The sequence below is a fragment of the Pholis gunnellus genome (genome assembly GCF_910591455.1).
Source record: "Pholis gunnellus genome assembly, chromosome: 11".
Lineage (NCBI taxonomy): Eukaryota > Metazoa > Chordata > Actinopteri > Perciformes > Pholidae > Pholis > Pholis gunnellus.
Window position 1 is genome coordinate 1,106,074 of NC_136538.1, and position 17,526 is coordinate 1,123,599.

Here is a 17,526-nt window from a genome sequence, read left to right on the forward strand (position 1 = left end):
GGCTTTCACAACATACACACACACTGATGACGCATCGAAGGAGGATCCCGGACGAGAGCCGGTGCGAGCGGATATGCTCAGTGCTCCAACCAGGCCGTCGCTCTGCTAAAATCGATCCCGCCTGCACCTTGACTTTGACCAATGGCTCCTTTAAGGAGAACCAACAAAACTTAATGCGCTTCCGTGTCTAGGCGCCTTTTTACGTTGCTCTCAATCGGAGAGGAACGGTTAGGACCGTGCACGTTTAACTGCTCGGCTAATATCTCTGTGATAAATAAAACTATTGCTTGAATTTAAGTAAACGCCTCGAACTCAATTCGTTAAGTTGTTTTTACACAACATATGCTATTCCATCCTACAGAACATTTTATTCAGCATACAGTAGGTTAGCTGAAAAAGTTGTTAAATAAATAAGCATTCAGATAATTTTTCAAATTCTAAGTATTTTTTTTCATGCATATCCTAGAAATTTCTTAGATAAATACGGATTTGTAAATGAATAAGTTGTAAAGCATCTTATTCATTTTCATACATTCATTTACTTACAAACCAACAGATCATCAGTTTTATTATTAAAAGAAAGAATCACAAGCATATTGAATTAGTCGAGTTATTTATTGAACAAAAATATCCACAAACACATTCACCCAATTCTCTTATCAAGTAAAGATTTTAAGGTAAAGAAATGCACTTATTAGAAACTTAAACAGCTTAATGTGATCACATGCAATACTGAGGCAGTTATGTAATAAGTAACTTACTTCCAAATCAACAATGTTGGGAAAAAAAAGCTTATATAAATAACAAGAACATACACAGTTTATAACAACATGTTTTTTCACTTTGCTACCCAAAGTTTGCTACTGACGTATCCATACAAGACGGATACTGTAGCTGGTAGTGATGCGTGGGTCAACCCGCGGGTCGGGAGAGTTCGGGCCAAGCTTATTGGAAAATATCATGAGTTCAGGCTGGTGGGTATAAGAACTGAGAAAGGAGTGTTCTAAGTAAGGTATTAATAACTTAGAAAAAAACATTGTGTGAAATAGTCCACCTCTTCTTCCCCACTCTGTTTCGCACTCTCAAACACAGACACACACCATAAACTGCAGTGCTCATGTCCGCTTGTCTCTGTCCTTGTCTCAGACCTCAGTCCTAACAATTGTGCTAGGCTATAATACATAAAGTTGCCGGTTTGCGGGTCAGGTAGGGCGGTGCAAATTGGCTCTCATAACGGGTCCGATGGGTGCTGACCGACACATTACTGGTAGCTAGCATTATTTGCAGAAAACTGTGGCAAGAGTAAATTAAACAGTTAATATATGTAATGGTCACAAACTAAGGCAAATAATTGGTTACGTTACATGTATTTACAATGTTTCCGGGCTGAAGCTTTACTTATCAGGTAAGCCTAACAGGAATCTGTCAGCATCTCAATCCTTGATATTAAGGCCAAGCATATTGGAGAGGCTCAATGACAATTTTTCATTTTCATCTGATGGCGAAATTTCAGGGGCAACCAGGCCCAGTACAGACTCTGGCTTTTCTACTTTGAAAGTACCTCCTCTCACCAAAGAAGAATCTGCATCTGTAGAGGTGACATCAAGACTCGGGGCAGAGCGCTTCAGATCGATATCTGTTTTCGCTTCAGTTGGTGAGTGGTTAGCTGAGTGTGTTTTTTCCTTTGACTTTTTCAGTCTCTCCATAATGTCAATCTTTCCTCCTGTTTTTGTTGAAGCATTTACTATTGGCAAGCGGATCCCTTTGCTGACGACATAATCTTTTGCCTCTGTGTCAAGTTTTGATAAGCTTAAAATATCCTCAATTCCTCCCATACCATCAAGGCTGTTCCTGGGTAGTTTGTGGGTTTTGAATACAGGAGTGTCCAACTCAGCATTAGACACATCAGTTTCAGAGTCATCATCACTTCCTTCTTCATTGGTTACTGAACCAGACTTTAATCCCCATTTGAAGGGCCGTCTTGTCTTCACTTCAGGAGCAGAGAGACTTACATCAGGTGAACGGATCCCTCCTTTAACACTGGAAGCTTTGACCTTCACATCAGGTGAGAATTCAAGATTTGGAACTTCAGGTCTTTCGATTGCTCCCATAGGAGTGCCTATGTTGACCTTTGGTGCCTTGATTCCAGCCTCCATTGAAGGATGAACCCTGGGAACTTCTAATTCAGGACTTGAAAGACCAAATTTAGGAAGCTTGAAATGCGGAAAATTAAAGTCACCCAGATGTGAATCAATATCTAGATCTGGTGTTTTTAACTGCGCGTCAGGTCCTTTGACTTTTGGCAACTTGGTGTCTATGTTTGGTGCTGAGAGGTTTCCAGAAATCTTTGTGTTGGGTGCAGAAAGGTCAATATCTGTCTTAAGATCAGCATCAAGATCTAGATCTGGAGTACTGAGATCTCCTTTAATAGAAGAAAGATTCAGGTTAGGTGCTTTGACATCAGCTGTTGGCAATTTAAGATTTACATCAGGAAGATTGACATTGTCAGCATCAACATTGAGATTAGGTTCTTTTACTCTTGGCCCTGACCAGCCAAACTTTGGAAGATTTATTTTGGGTAGCTTTAATTTTCCAGCTGAGGCATCAACCTCTGGAGTTTGAAGGTCTATATCAGGACCTCTCAGATCAGCCTTTGGTACATCAATGTCAAGATCTGGTGCATCAAAACCCATTTTTGGTGCAGACAAGGTGAAATCTGATCCTTTGAGGCCTACATTAGGTGCAACCACATTGCCTTTAGGTAAGTCAATGTCTGGGTTGATATCTGGACCATTAAGATCCATATTCACATCAAATGCCTTGAGGTCCATGTCTGGTACCTTCACATCAGCATCAATGTCACCCTTTGGACCCTTCAGTGTACCAAATTTGGGTTTCTTGAAGTTGAACCATTTCAATTTTCCAGAATCGTCAAAATCTGGAGCATTAATGTCTAACTCTGGGCCTTTCAGGTCAGCTTTGGGTAAGTTTAGATTAACATCTGGTGCATTTATCTCACCATCAATCTTTGGAGCTGTGAGACTCAAGTCAGGGGCATCTAGATTTGCATCTGGGCCATCAATCTTAGGACCTGAGACTGACCACTTTGGCTTTTTCATAGTAGGCCATTTGAACTTCTCAGATTGGCCCTCAATGTCTACATTTGGTGCTTTAACATTAACATCAGCTCTGGGTAAATTCATATCAACATCGGGTCCATCAAGTGATGCTTTAGGAAAGAGATTGAGGTCAGGTGTTTTTACATCAGCATCGAGGTCAACATCTGGGCTTTTCACCTTTGGCCCAGAAAGCAGAAACTTGGGTTTTTTGAGTGTTGGGAACCTGATTTTGCCAACATCAGCTTTGGGTAAATTCAGATCAACATCTGGTGTGCTTATTTCCCCATCAATTTTAGGAACCGAGAGATCCACATCTGGTGAGTTCAGATCTGCACTAAGGTCCATATCAGCATTGGGGCCATGAAGTTTGGGTTTTTTCCACTTCAGATGAGGCCAGTTAATTTTCTTGTCAATGTCAAGATCTGGGGCCTGAACATCTACATTGGGACTGTTAAGGTCAACTTTAGGGAGATTCAGCTCAGTATTCGGTCCATTAATGCCACCCTCAATCTTTGGAGTTGAGAAATTTAAATTGGGTGTGTTTAGGTCTGCATCTATGTCTAAGTCTGCTTTTGGGCCTTGAAGTTTGGGCTTCTTCCATTTCCGGTGAGGCCAGTTGATTTTACCAGATGTCGGCTCTACATCAATGTTTGGGGTTTGCATGTTTAGCTCAGCCTTTGGCAAATTAATGTCAACACCCTCCACTTTTGGAAGAGAGGGATCTACATATGGTGTGTTCAGATCTAAGTCCAGATCAGCTTTTGGGCCATGAAGTTTGGGTTTTTTCCAATTAAAATGAGGCCAGTTGATTCTGCCAGATGGGGTATCAATGTCCCCATTGAGATTTGGGGTTTGAACATCTAGATCAGGGCTTTTGATGTCAGCTTTGGGAAAGTTGATGTCAACATCTGGTGCACTTAGATCCCCATCGATCTTTGGTGTGGTGAGGCTGAAATCAGGTGCAGACAGGTCAGCATTTAAGTCGGCATCTGGTCCTTTAACTTTGGGACCTTTCCAATTCAGATGGGGCCATTTGATTCTGCTTGAGGGTGCCTCAATATCAGCATTTGGGGTTTCTAAATGTATGTCAGGACCATTCAAATCCACTTTTGGCCTATTCAGGTCCAAATCTGGACTTTTAAGATCTAATTTTGGGGCTGACAGATTGAGATTTGGTGTCTCTAGATTTCCACTGACGGAAGGGAGATCGAAATCACCAGAAACATCCATGTCTGCTTTTGGTGTATTAATTTGAGGAAGATTGAAGTGTGGCATTGAGAATTTTGGGGCCTTGTATTTCAGGTTGCCTGTCTTGATTCCTGGTTTCTCGATGTCGAGTGAGGCATTGGGGGTGTTGAGCTTGGGAGTTGAGACACTGACATTAGGTGCTTTGAGGGTGCCATCTAGGTCTCCTTTTACATCTGGTCCAGTCAGTCCCAGTGAAGGCATTTTGAACTTGGCACCGGCATCAGCTGAGGGCTTATTTAGACTGAAACTGGGAAGATCTCCATTGAGAGTGGGACCACCTAGTTCACCCCCCAAGCCCTGTGCAGCATTTAGCTTTCCTCTCAGGCCATCAAGGGAAACAACGGGTGCCTTAGCTGAGGCATCCAGTGACAGATCCTTTTTTAAGTTGAGCATCTGTTGGTAATGGAGGGATAAACAAATTAGGTTAACATTGATTAAAGCTCTTCAGTGTCATTAATAAGTTATAACAAGCTTATATTTTTATCATTAGTAATGCCTTCCAATACCCAGTTCTAAACTGTAACCGATAAGACAGTAGTAAATACCAGAAGTACCGACATGGTCCGGCGTTAACGGTTCTGCTATTGGTACTTTTGAAGTTACGGAGTAAGATCACCGCGCAAAAAAGGCAGCGTTCAAACCTCTTCTCTCTGTCTCTCTGCTTTACTCTGACACACACACACACACACACACACACACACACACACACACACACACACACACACACACACACACTGACTCCGGCTCAGTACAGCGTGAGACACACACCATGGCAGAGAGAAGAAAAAGATCCAAAGTGTGGCTACGTTCTATATTTCAGTAGATACTGAGAACGCTCGTTGTCACACATGCAATAACACCCTCACAAGTAAGTGAAGTAACACCAGCAGTTTATCACAACATTTGGCCAACAAGCAGAATATAAATGTGCAGAAATGTTCAGTTTTCTACTGTTTGTGGAGCAGCCGTCTATCCTCGTCCACTGCAGCAAGCGTTAGCGATACCATACGGAGTTTGAGCATAACAACAGGCTAATCAATGAAAGCTAATCACTCAGCTAATTGTTTAGCTGCGAATGTATTTTAAGGATTTGGGAACTTCTTGTAGATTGTCGGGCTGAGGCTGCAGCCATGACCCAGCATTGGCATTGAAATAGTATAGTCAACAATAGTGAGTTATTGAAGCATTTCTGATGTTGCTGTTCAAGAAAGACTATTTATTTACATAAGAATATTGAAGCAATGTTGATTCTTTTTTAATTAATTGTCATTTTTCCTCACAAAATAATCAAAAAGAACCGATAAGAGAACCAAACCGATAAGCAGTATTGATAATAGTACTAGTATCGATAAAATCCTAACGATACCCATCCCTAGTTATCATTAGCACTGTGTTGGAGAACTACTGTTGCTATTAATATAATTTTTTCCAATTTAATTGTTTAAAAAAAATGTGCAAAGGAAGCATTTGTCATGGGTTTTAGGTATTTTTGAAGAGCCCTAACAGAAACTAACATCATATCAGTGAGGATGACTTTGACTAGATTGATACTTGTCTATAGCTCATACAACAGTCTGCTCACATCAGACTTGGTCACCTCACCCAAATAACAAAGACATTTATTTTTCTATCTTACCTCTTGGGGTATATAGCCTGCATATAGTTTTGATTTTATATCCCATAGTTTAAAGGTATCCATTTTTATTGGAACTACTTTTGAAACACAATCCCACAACAAGGGTTAAGTCTTTCTTTTTTAATTTGGGTGAATCAAACCGTGCGAATATTACCTTTGCCGGGTCTTTGAGACCTAATCCAAAGGAGCCAAGGTCAGCGCTGGCGCCCAGCTGCTTCTTTGTCAGAACCTTCATGTTGCTATCATATGGCTCCAGGACCTTCAGGATCTTCAGCACTTCATTTTTGTTGAGGTGGTCTAGGTGTATAGTAGCTGCAGCAATCTCATCCCCTGGAAGAAGTAGAAACAACTCATCAAAAACAGCATGTTTCTATCTTTTCCATAAATCCTTTACCTACAGATACTGTTGAGATTTCCAAAACTGCAGCAAGAACACCATTTGAGTTTCAATATGTACTTGTTTTTCTCTTACCTGCTTTTAAGCCACTCCTTGCAGCGAGTGTGTCATCTGTGATTCCAGTAATGACGACTCCTTTCTCAGAGTCACCTAGGACCAGACTTTCTGAGAAACATCTACTCTTGTCCCCGTTCTATGTTTAAAAGTGGTTCACAGTACACAAGATGAGACATTCACATTTTAGCAACATTTATTTTATGACAGTCATATGTACTTATTTTCTTACCATATTTCTTAGTTGTATTTACATCCACATATCCTGGAATGTTTTACCAAAACACAAGAAACCATGGAAACACCACACCACAGCAAAGTTATCTGTAAAACACCAGAGAAAAGCAAATGTATTTGATGTTAATATAACTTAAATCAGTGCATAACTATATCATGTACCTTGTGGAAGATTAAAATGCAGGGAAGAATGCAGAATTGAACAAATAGTCATTGTCTCTGTGTAAAATCCATATCATTTTTCATGAAAATCCTTTCCCTCCTTTATTTAGAGTCCTTGCCAAGAATAGAGAAAGCAACATGGTTTTCACGCTATTTATAAAGCACCAGTTTAGGTTTCCAGTATGTAATCAATTACCAAAAATATCCACTATGAATATGAAGGAAATTAATGTTGACAGCTATCTAAAGTCTTGACCATGAAGATGACAACAGTACAAACATAATCATCAAAAGTCATAGTGTGAATGTAGCAGAAGATCTTTATTATAGATTTGGAAATGATTTCCATCAGCTGTCTGTAGCTCTCACTAGAGCCAGTTCATGCGTCTACCCACACATCCCTGCCAGTGCCCTGGGCTCTTCACCTGTCTTTAGCAACTCTTTCATTTTCTGACCCTGACTGACAGAGAAACAACGACGCCCACACACCAGATCACGTCACACTTCAGGAATCCAAAGCTTCTGCCAGGTTTGTTCATGGGGAATGTATGCATCTAAACCGGTTGGTTAGGATGCATTCTGACTAAAACGCCACACCACTCAGGCATACACAGTCCTCCCTTCAACCACACCCCAACATCTCCACATGTAACTGCTCATGTAATTCACTTGCATAGCATAGTCGCATAAATAATGGCAGATAAGGCTTTACATTTAGTAATAGTGGTTGTGAAACAAGTCCTAAAAAAGGAGAATCAAGGATGTTTTGTTCCACCAAGATCCAGACTGTCCAATAATGCTAAAAAAAAACTTGGAGTTAATAGGTCAACACCCATCAGTGTTTATGCAACATGAAGAGACACTCCGCCAAAAGCTAATTATCATTCTGTTTAAATACTTAAAATCAACAGCTTTATGTGCAATTAGAGGCCTTAAGTGAACGAATTAGTAACCTGTTGACAGGTACGCTCAGTGCATTTTTGTAAGAATATATAGAATGAAAGCTCAAAATACACATCAGGGGACTGAGCTTATTAGAGCAACACTGATCACAATCACTGATGTTACTGCACAGATGTCCTTGATTTCCAAAGCTGAAAGAAATATTGAAAAGCGACAGAACTGCACAGTGGCCTCAGACTCTATGCATACTTTTACAAACCAGAAATCTGCCAATCAAAGGAAACAAGAAAGGCAAGAAAGTCACAAGAGATTAATTAAAGTGTGGTTAATATGTGCATTCTTTAAAACAGGGTGGCAACATCAACACTGATACCAACCACATTGACTCACAGCAGGGTGTGAGTCAGATGACGGCAGACTATGGTATGTCCCAGTCAGTCACACTGACAGCAGCACTTATTAGCGATACTGAATATAACATTTGATATACTGTGTATTCTTTTATATCTGTGTATTTTATTTTGAATCCTCACTTGTTGTTAATGCCAGAAATCACAACATATTTCTAAAGATCTTGACTTTGCAACAAGGCCTGGGATTTTTTTTAATATACAATTCAAAAGGACACATTTTGAAATGATTATAAGGCAATATTGATTCCAATATATGTCAAGAATAAGAATCTAGAACTTTACACTTTGATAAGATTCCTTTAGACCACGAAAGTATACTTGCACCAAGTCACAAAGTCATTTTTCAGTTGCAGTTTTTTTCCTAGAGCAACACAGCATAAATGCTCTGAAGAAGATAATAATGTATAAAAATACATCAAATTCATAATCATAATGCACAAGCTTTCTATGTATAGATTGTATTTTCTTAAGTCACTAACAACTTACTTTTTAAGAACTCATTTTAGCAAATGTTGCCCCAAATGATCTCATCATGGGGTCTCATATCAAGCAAAAAGAGGCCAGAGAGAACAGATTTGATAGACTCACCGTATGCTGCTTCCAGAGACGCCTCTAGTTAAGGAAAGCCCGGGGAGAGATATTGCCTCCTCAGATTGTCACTGCAGTTCTGACAGGCAAGACAGGATGGATCTGCCAGTTAACTGCCTATAAGCTTAAAAGCAAACCAGGAGAACAGGTTAGGCCGCATCAGTACCGCCTCTTCTAGCGCCCCCTTTTCCCCTTACAACACACACCCACATGCCTCGCATTCAAACTATGTCACAGAGTCTTTCGTAGGCTTTTCGGCAGCCGAAACCTGACTAGATAGCACAAGAGAGAAACACCACTCCTTCTTAACAGGACTAACCAGGTTTGCAAAGAAATAACGCATAGCAACACTCTCATACACAGAAACTTGGCTCACAATCACTTTTCGGCATTTCTGCTTTGATGAAGCCTTCGCACTCAAATTGTGTGGGTCTTGGGGGTCTTTTGATACTTTTGCAGAGCAGGGCCACAGAAGGAAAACTATAAATATCAAGGCCACTAATTTTCTGGTAATTTGTGCACAAAAGTTATAATTAGCTACCTCATTTTAATTAGGTCATTCTCACATTTTGCATAATTTGTGACGAATAATGATTTTTTCACTTTGGCATGCACAAAGCCAAGTCATGCATTGCAGCCGCCACCTGCTGAAGGCACTTGTCATTAGTTCTGGCTCTGGCTAGAGACTCTTTAATGAAGCTTTGTTTTAGTTATAGGATGAGTTATCAACACATGTTAACAACAGTTGCTTTGCAAGACATTATTGTTAGTAGCTGTCTGTATAGTTCAGGGGAAGGATCTGGAAAACATCATGGATGTAAGTGTTTGGATTGGAGTTAGTGTGTTGTGATGGAACTCTGTATCCACACTCATGCACATGTATGAACCAAAAAGTGGGAGCAATATAATTGGATTGAGGATTCCGGTCTTATGTGCACAAATTAATAAATTGTGGCCTCAAATGTACGTATATGTTGTTCTCTTTGACCAATGCCAGGCTCCTAGTTAAAGGATTGTAACACTGTTTCTGCATAATTTTTTCAATTACAATACAAAGTTATTGATTTTTTACTTTCCTATTAGGAATAAAACAATATTTTCATTATTCCAAGCTACAGTAGTTTTGATTTGTTTTGGTATGTTATTGCTCTTGTTGTGTGTACAGACTTTACAGTCAACCAACACATTACCACACTAGCATTTCATAACAATAACAATGTGTCTCATTTTCATACCATAGTAATAAGAATATAAACCAATGGCTATCAGTTGTTTTTAAACGCACTGAAAAAAAACTAAAAACACTATAGCTCACTTTGAAAAGCAGCAACTTTAAATAAAACTGTTCAGCAATACTAATATGTGGGTAAAACTAATAGTGCTTGAATTACTGATTACACATTAATTAGAAATACATTCTGTTGGTGAATAAATATTAGAATTTGATTTGATTCCTAACAAATCTGCATGTACCATTAGATCTTTTACGGCATGTCTAAGATAGATACTAGTTCCTGATTGGATGGTGGCTGGGACAGGACAAACACCTTTACCTATATTCTAAATATAGTGATGCAGTATTACATAAACCAATAGCAATAACATTGAAACTTCCCACATCAGTAACCAGTGAAACAATGGTGGAATGTACCATTCGTAGTCAAGTTCATTTCCTTCAGAACTTAAGTACTACGTTACTTGGGATTTAATGGTACTTTATTAACTCTACTCCATTTACATTTCAGGAGGAAATATCACACTTTGTACTCGACAGTAAAAACAGAAAATGAAGGATCCATCTTTATAAAATACAGATGAACTACTTTTTATTGGTTTAAACTACCCAGTTGAAGTATAAAATCAGCTCTAGCTCTACTCCAACAGCAGCTGCTTACATTTAACACATCATGATAATGATTCAATAACAGGAGCCATTCTACATAATGAATACTTTTACTTTAAATACCGTACCTATATCTGACCTTTAGTTGAGTACAATTGTGAATGCAAAACTTTAACCTGTGATGTGTTTATGAGTGACTGACTGACTTACCAACTGTGCAACTCAGTAATTTCACTTAATGGGTAACTTTGATATTTTCCAAACTGGACCCTATTTTCCGATGTTTCTGTGTCTAACTGACAAATGGGGAACAATGTAAAATGGTCGTGCACATCTAAAGCCAGTGTATGTAGGTGCTGGACCGATAGAAGAGAGGAATGAAAACATAAATAAAGGTCCGCATACTGTAGCTTCTTAAGTGCAATCAATTAGCACATGCACAAGTGACGTTTCTTCTGAAGGCTGAAGTAGAGCATCTGCTCCAAACATATTGTGGATGTGCAAATTAATTACAAGGAGAGCTACAGTGTGCCGACCTTTATTTATGATTCAATAAGTGACTAATGGGGGCGACAATGTTTTACATTGTTCCTGTATTGAAGGAAAACGCTGCAGACAACTCCCACTTAGCGACTGTTATGTAATCGCTCAGGGCAACTCCTCACCGTCAATGTAAGTCCACTGAAAGAGCTTGTTTTCACTACTGACAGCCTCAGATTGTTATTGTATGTGTCTGACAACATTATGGAAGGAACCCTACGGAGAAACTAAACCTTTTTCTTTTACTGTGAAATTATTTTGAAGATATTATTGCTTCAATATTCTCCTTACTAAGATGCATACCAAGGGATGCAGTATGAGTCACTACCCAACCCTTCCAACCAATTAACACGATGTCTATTACAACGTGTACAGAAGAGACTAAGGAGGGTGTTGTCAGTGTAAGACAAAGACAATAGCTAAACGATGAGCAATATAGATGCATCGAGGGACGACAAGGGAGTAAGCTGGTGAGTGAGATTCCAACTTTATGTGAAGTGCTTTCTGGTACAACGACTTGCGAAACGAAGGATGTCTAAAATAAAATAAAATACTAAATGATGTAACTGGAGCCGGTCCCAGCTGGCATTAGGCAAAGGCAGGGTTCATCCTGGACAGGTATAGAGAGAGAAACAACCATTCACGCTCACAGCCACACCTACGGGCAATATAGAGACCTCAATTAACCTAAGCTGCATGTCTTTGGACTGGAGATTCTGGAGAAAAACATGCTGCAATGGGGAAAACATGCACAGAAGGCCCGTCTAGCCAGGGAATCGACCAGGGCCCCTATTGCTGTGAGAACTACAGGTACCTCAAAAACAAATGCGTCACACTTAGTACAATCAGAGCAGCAGAGGCCAATATGCTCAGGTTTAATAAGGTCAAGCTCCAAACACTGGATACCATACGATAAAACCAAAAGCTTCTCTTAGTCTGTGTTTCTGTGGAAGAGATGCATACAGTACATCCTCCATCTGTGTCCCCACTCCCCACACCAACAGTAGAGTGACCAGTGACAGGGAAACTGCCTCATACTGGACTCTGAGAATATGTTTCCATTGTTGCCATTATTGACTTGACTTCAAATACAGTATGAAGATATTGCTTGTACTTGAAGTCATGATATTTGACCAGAGTTCATTCAGTTTACTAATTAATTGAGTAGAAAGATCTACCATTGAACACATCCAATGAACCACCAAAGTCCTTCAGAACACATTACTCAAGCAGGATGAGGACGAAGCTCATCGTCATCCTCATCTCCCGGTTGCAGCTGTACGTGTTGGAGGATGGAGCTTTGTAACGATCCTATTTCCATATGTATGTCCACATGAGCTTTGATAGGCAAATGAATGATGGGCCTACATGCGTTTTGGGCTGACAGAACTGTCTTTTTCTTCTTTCTTTTTTTAGTCTGACCGGCCCATAAAACAGGTAGAACGATCAAATGTCTTTTACTCTGAAATGACACTGGGTTGTCCCGATCTCACCTCCCCTTGAGAGCAGAGCCTTCATTAAACAGCGCATCTGCAAAAAAGGGATAAAATAAAAGACAGGTCACTATAGCAGAATGGACTGAGCATCACCCCCGACTTCAGACCTTTTCAGAGACTTGTTGTTTGGAGTGAACCCAGTCAGCGTCTCTCTCACTCCTCTCTTGCTGTGTGCATGCAGAAGGAGTGAGTTACTATGGTTACGGGCATCGGCCCCGCAAGATGATTTTGTTGTAATGTAAGCCTATATGATGCTCTGCTGAAAGCTTCATACGTGTACATTTGTGTGTGTGCGTGTGCATGTGTGTGTGACACACAAGATACAGCAGGAAGAGTGGAGGAGAAAAGGCAGAGCGTACAGGTCTAGGTGGAGAAAACACAGCTCAGTCTTTCCCTGTCCCCCCTGAATACACTGCACAAGTGCATCATCGCTATCAACTCTTTAAGCTTCTCACAGCGGCCTTTCTGAAAAGGTGTAAACACAAACTACCTTTCGACATGTTGTACACGCCAGCAGAAACCGGCCAGTACCCCTATGGCACCACTGGCCACATCTGTATTCAATCTGCAGGACAGAGAGCAGGACTCTGGTGGGACGAGATGAGGTGGACTCTGTTTCCATCAATGATGCTTGGTGCTCCAACACAGTCAAAGCTGATTCACGTTTCATTTTTTTATGTTAAGATATCAGCCATATTAATTACATTACATTACAGTCATTTAGCAGACGCTTTTATCCAAAGCGACATACAGTTCAGATTATATCACATTCCCCAGTGAATTGTTGTGTTGCCACTGTTTATGCAAATTCAAAAAATGCAGAGAAATGCATTATTGTTTCTTTAGTCATTTTTTCTTGTTAAGCAAATTGGCTGCAACTGGATTTCATTGTGCAAACCTGTGTTGCATAATGACAATGCATTGTCCTTGAATCTTGATTATTAATTCACAGTGATTACTGTCCATGATTTCACCAGCTTTATTCCCAGCAGCTGGGGCATGGATACTGTTGTACTGAGCTCAGTATGAAGCCCTGGTACAGGCACAGAGAGAGAATCTGTTACATGTGTAAATAGATAGAAAGTTATGATGGAAGCTGCTGAAGTTACTTGAGATTTCTCGAATAAAACAAATCTAATTCTCCAAGAATTTCTGCATAAACTGAGACACAAGAATGGTTTCTTGTGTCATTAACCTAATTAGAACCATAATGGGAGTTTATAACTCAAAGAAGTATAGAATCATATCGACTATATATCAACATCTAATGGAACAATTAGGAAATACAACATTTTATGTAAAACTGAAATGGGAACAAGAACTCCTCGCGTACTTGGAGAGAACACTGTTGGAAGAATGTCATCAAATTTTCTATTACTCCCCAAATGACAAACAAATGTCTGTCTATTGTCCAACCATGTTGGAGGAAATGTGGGGCAGTAAATGTAGACCACTCCCATGTATTTTGGCTATGGCCGGAAATTGTACAGTTTTGGGGAAATGTCCATATGGTTATAGTCCAAGTTCTGGGCTATGACATAAGTCATGTATGTTTCTCTACTTTGGTAACATGACAGCAGACACTGTGTTAAGAGAAGACGAGGATCTGCTGAACATTTTGCTCACAGCTTGTAAGAAGGCTATCACGAAGAGATGGCACAAGGCAGAACCACCATCACAAGATGAAGGGCTGAAAATGAAATGTATGATATGGAACTGTTACCTCACAGAATAAGAGCTGAAGTGGAGCGATGTCGTGAGAAGTGGGAGAAATGGACGATGTTTACATGTCAACGATAACACAACCTGAATACCTCACAGGAGTTATCATGTTTTTGAAGAGACAGAGCAATCCAAATGTTTTATTTTATTTGTTTGTGTGTATGTGTTGTCTGTCTGTGGTGAAAAGGCAAAAAATAAAGTGTGAAAAAAAAGAGACTGGTTTCTTAAGCTCCAGATTGTCAGCATTCCCCTTCGATTTACATTTGAGACTATCTTGGTGAGATTTGTTGAAATCAGATTTACACAGATTCACTGTCAAATAAACTAAAAGTTACAGTACTTTGTGAGTGAGGGGTTGATGGTGATTTTGTTCGTACATGTCTCTTAGCCAACGGCTGCTTTTTGTGAAGTCAGATAGAAAACAGGAATTCCTCGATTCATGTTTCATTCACTGCCTCAGTTTCAGGTCCAAACTTGTGCTTTTTAATGAATACCTGTGGAACTGGTAAAACCAAGATGCACACATAAACACCTCCTCTACTGTAACAACAGCACACATGTTATGTCTGCAATAGTCAACATAACTGGTATGTTGCAGGTGATGCGGCAGAGGATTTTGTTGTCCGGCCGGTGAACAGCATTCCCCTCATTACTGGCCTTATTCTCAGTTCAAAGCAAAATTCCTCATTTATCAGTACTGAGCTGCAGCCTCCAGCTCAGTACTGATAAATGAAGAATTTTGCTGTGTACGTGTCAATTGTGGGTGTATTCCGCAACTCAGGTGCTGTGTTGTGTTCTCAACTGCAATGACAAAGATGTTTTTAATTGGGCCTGACTCGTGACTCTGACTGGCCTCTTAGGTATCGTAGCATTGAGAGCCGTCCAACATGCCACAACATGATTTCTCAGAAACCATTCAAACTAGTGGCCATAATATAAAGCTATAAGGTGGTTACATTAGCAGGAGAGTCCTGTTTCTATGTTGAGTAACAGTGAAGATAAAGTAAGAACAATTTAAAGAGCCAGCAGGAGTCTCTCCCACTCTGTGAAACCAGAATGTGTGTTTTGTTTCACACTAAAGAAGTCACATTGACATTTATAAATGATACTAAAAAAGGCTTTGAAACAACAGTTACAGCTTCATGTTAGCAAATGCAATATACTGTCACTACAAATGAACAGTTTGCAGAATTAATAAAAACAAAAATATCAAGTAATAAAACATTTAGAGACATATTATTTGATTTCTTTTTTTCTGAAAGTAAGGAGTGTTTCTTTTCCTTTTTATTGTGCAAAACAACATAGTTTTAGCTCTAAGGTCTCGATTCAAATAGAGCAGTCTGAGAAGGGGAGAATACTCCTGAGTGGAACAACTCACAATCAATGTGTACGAGGTCATAAGTACATCCCTTCACAGTTATATTGTACGATGTCTCCAAACCGACCCTTACTCCTCATTATTGAAGCCGTTCCTCAAACAAGGTTTGTGTAAGGTCAGACAAATCAAGCAAATGACAACATGTATTTCAGAACCAGTGCCTCAGTGCTGTAAAGACCCACAGGTCCCAAACTGGGACTGAACTGTTTCAGTCAAGGAGCACAAGGTTACTTTTGCAGAAATACGGCAAAATAATCAATGCAAATATACGGTAGGTGTGTGTTTACCACATACGGAGTCTGGATACTTTGACTATTCGGAGCATTAAACTAGCGTAGACAGTGCTGTATTATTACAGCACCAGCTCTGCATTAAAGGGATCAACGTGTAGGTGTGCAGAGCAGCAGGTGAACCTGACGGTATCGGCCCCGGACTCAGAAACAAAACTGACAATAAATGTAACAATGTTAATTATTAGTTCTGAAGACGCTGTTTTTATTAGATTACCTGAACTCTTTTCTAACTCAGTCCTGACAGTTTAAGAGAACCTCTTGTGTGTTTGACTTTAACTCCTTCAGAAAACCAGTTTGTTTGGAAGCAGGGTGGAAATAAAGTGCTCAGATTCCAACAGATCTGTGCTTCCTGAATTGAGACGTGTCAGATTTCACCAAACAATTCAAGCTTTACAATCAGGATTAGAAATTGTCTAATTGTTCGGTATGTACGTACAGCCTTTTGTCAACTTTAGTCAGCAAAAGTTATATGATGACGAACTAATTGATAAATGATTGATTTTGGATAGTTTGACTTTGATTTTCTTGTAACAAAAAAGTGTCAATCGGCAGAGTAGGTGTTGATACAGTCTCTGCTCATGTCATGTGTTTGAACTGGAATGCTGTGAAACTGCATTCCTACCACACTAGTGTGCAGAGTAGAGACACATTAAGCACAGACTTCTGTCTAAACTCACTAAACACTGTTGGATGCACCGAACATCTAAAGTAACCAATTACGTACGCACACTGTACTTCAGTATGATTCCATACTCCATTCCACACATTCTGCATCTATTACACAGCAGAAGCTTTACCTCCATAAGCTTTCCAAACAAGGCTGGATAATTGTAAATCTAACTTCATCATATCTGCACAAGCACGAAGAAGTAAAAGTTTACGTGAACCAACCCTGGAACATGAAATATTTACTGGTAATTCATCCACATGTTAAATATTTGTCTCCCTGTTTGTAACAGTAACACCTAACTGTAGATTTCTGATTGGAATACATGTGACCTAAATATTGCATGTTCCCATTTGAATAACACCTGCAGTCCATCTGAGGCCTAATAAACCTCGAATTCCCATACTGAGCAACAATGTCCTCTGCTCTGCTTTAATTGCAGACAAACACGTCTAGGTGGCATTTGCAGAAATAACTGAACTGTAAGTTTTTTGTTTTTTTAACTGATCTAAGAACTTGTTTACGTCTGTCTTGACTAAAATAGCGTTTGTCTGTGATTACCATTTTTCATACTTGTGGTACCCTGCATACGTCATGTGTTCAGGCAGAACAAGTAGATATAATGTGATTAAAGACAAAAACACCTCACTGTGTCTTCCCCGATTCTTAGCAGTGTTGTGTTCTGGCTAGGAACACGTGTCAAGGCTACAGCAGTCAGTCGGGCCACTGTCTCTTGTGCAATAAATCAAGCAGGTTGAAAGTGAAGCATCCCTGGTATTTGGATTAGCTCAGGTATTCTGCCCCACAGCAACTCTCTTCCATCCATCTCC

The 17,526-nt window shown here is 39.8% G+C and overlaps 1 protein-coding gene across 1 annotated transcript; it reads right to left on the minus strand.

Moving 5' to 3' along the window:
- Positions 1-596: 596 nt before the first annotated feature.
- On the minus strand, positions 597-8,851 carry LOC306702786 (uncharacterized protein). The gene is made up of 5 exons (XM_079168470.1): positions 8,758-8,851; positions 6,687-6,778; positions 6,476-6,593; positions 6,158-6,333; positions 597-4,760 (listed from the first exon to the last, which is right to left on the minus strand). Exons 2-5 carry the CDS (start codon positions 6,687-6,689, stop codon positions 1,434-1,436), a joined length of 3,624 nt encoding a protein of 1,207 aa, XP_079024596.1. The 5' UTR covers positions 6,690-6,778; positions 8,758-8,851; the 3' UTR covers positions 597-1,433.
- Positions 8,852-17,526: the final 8,675 nt, after the last annotated feature.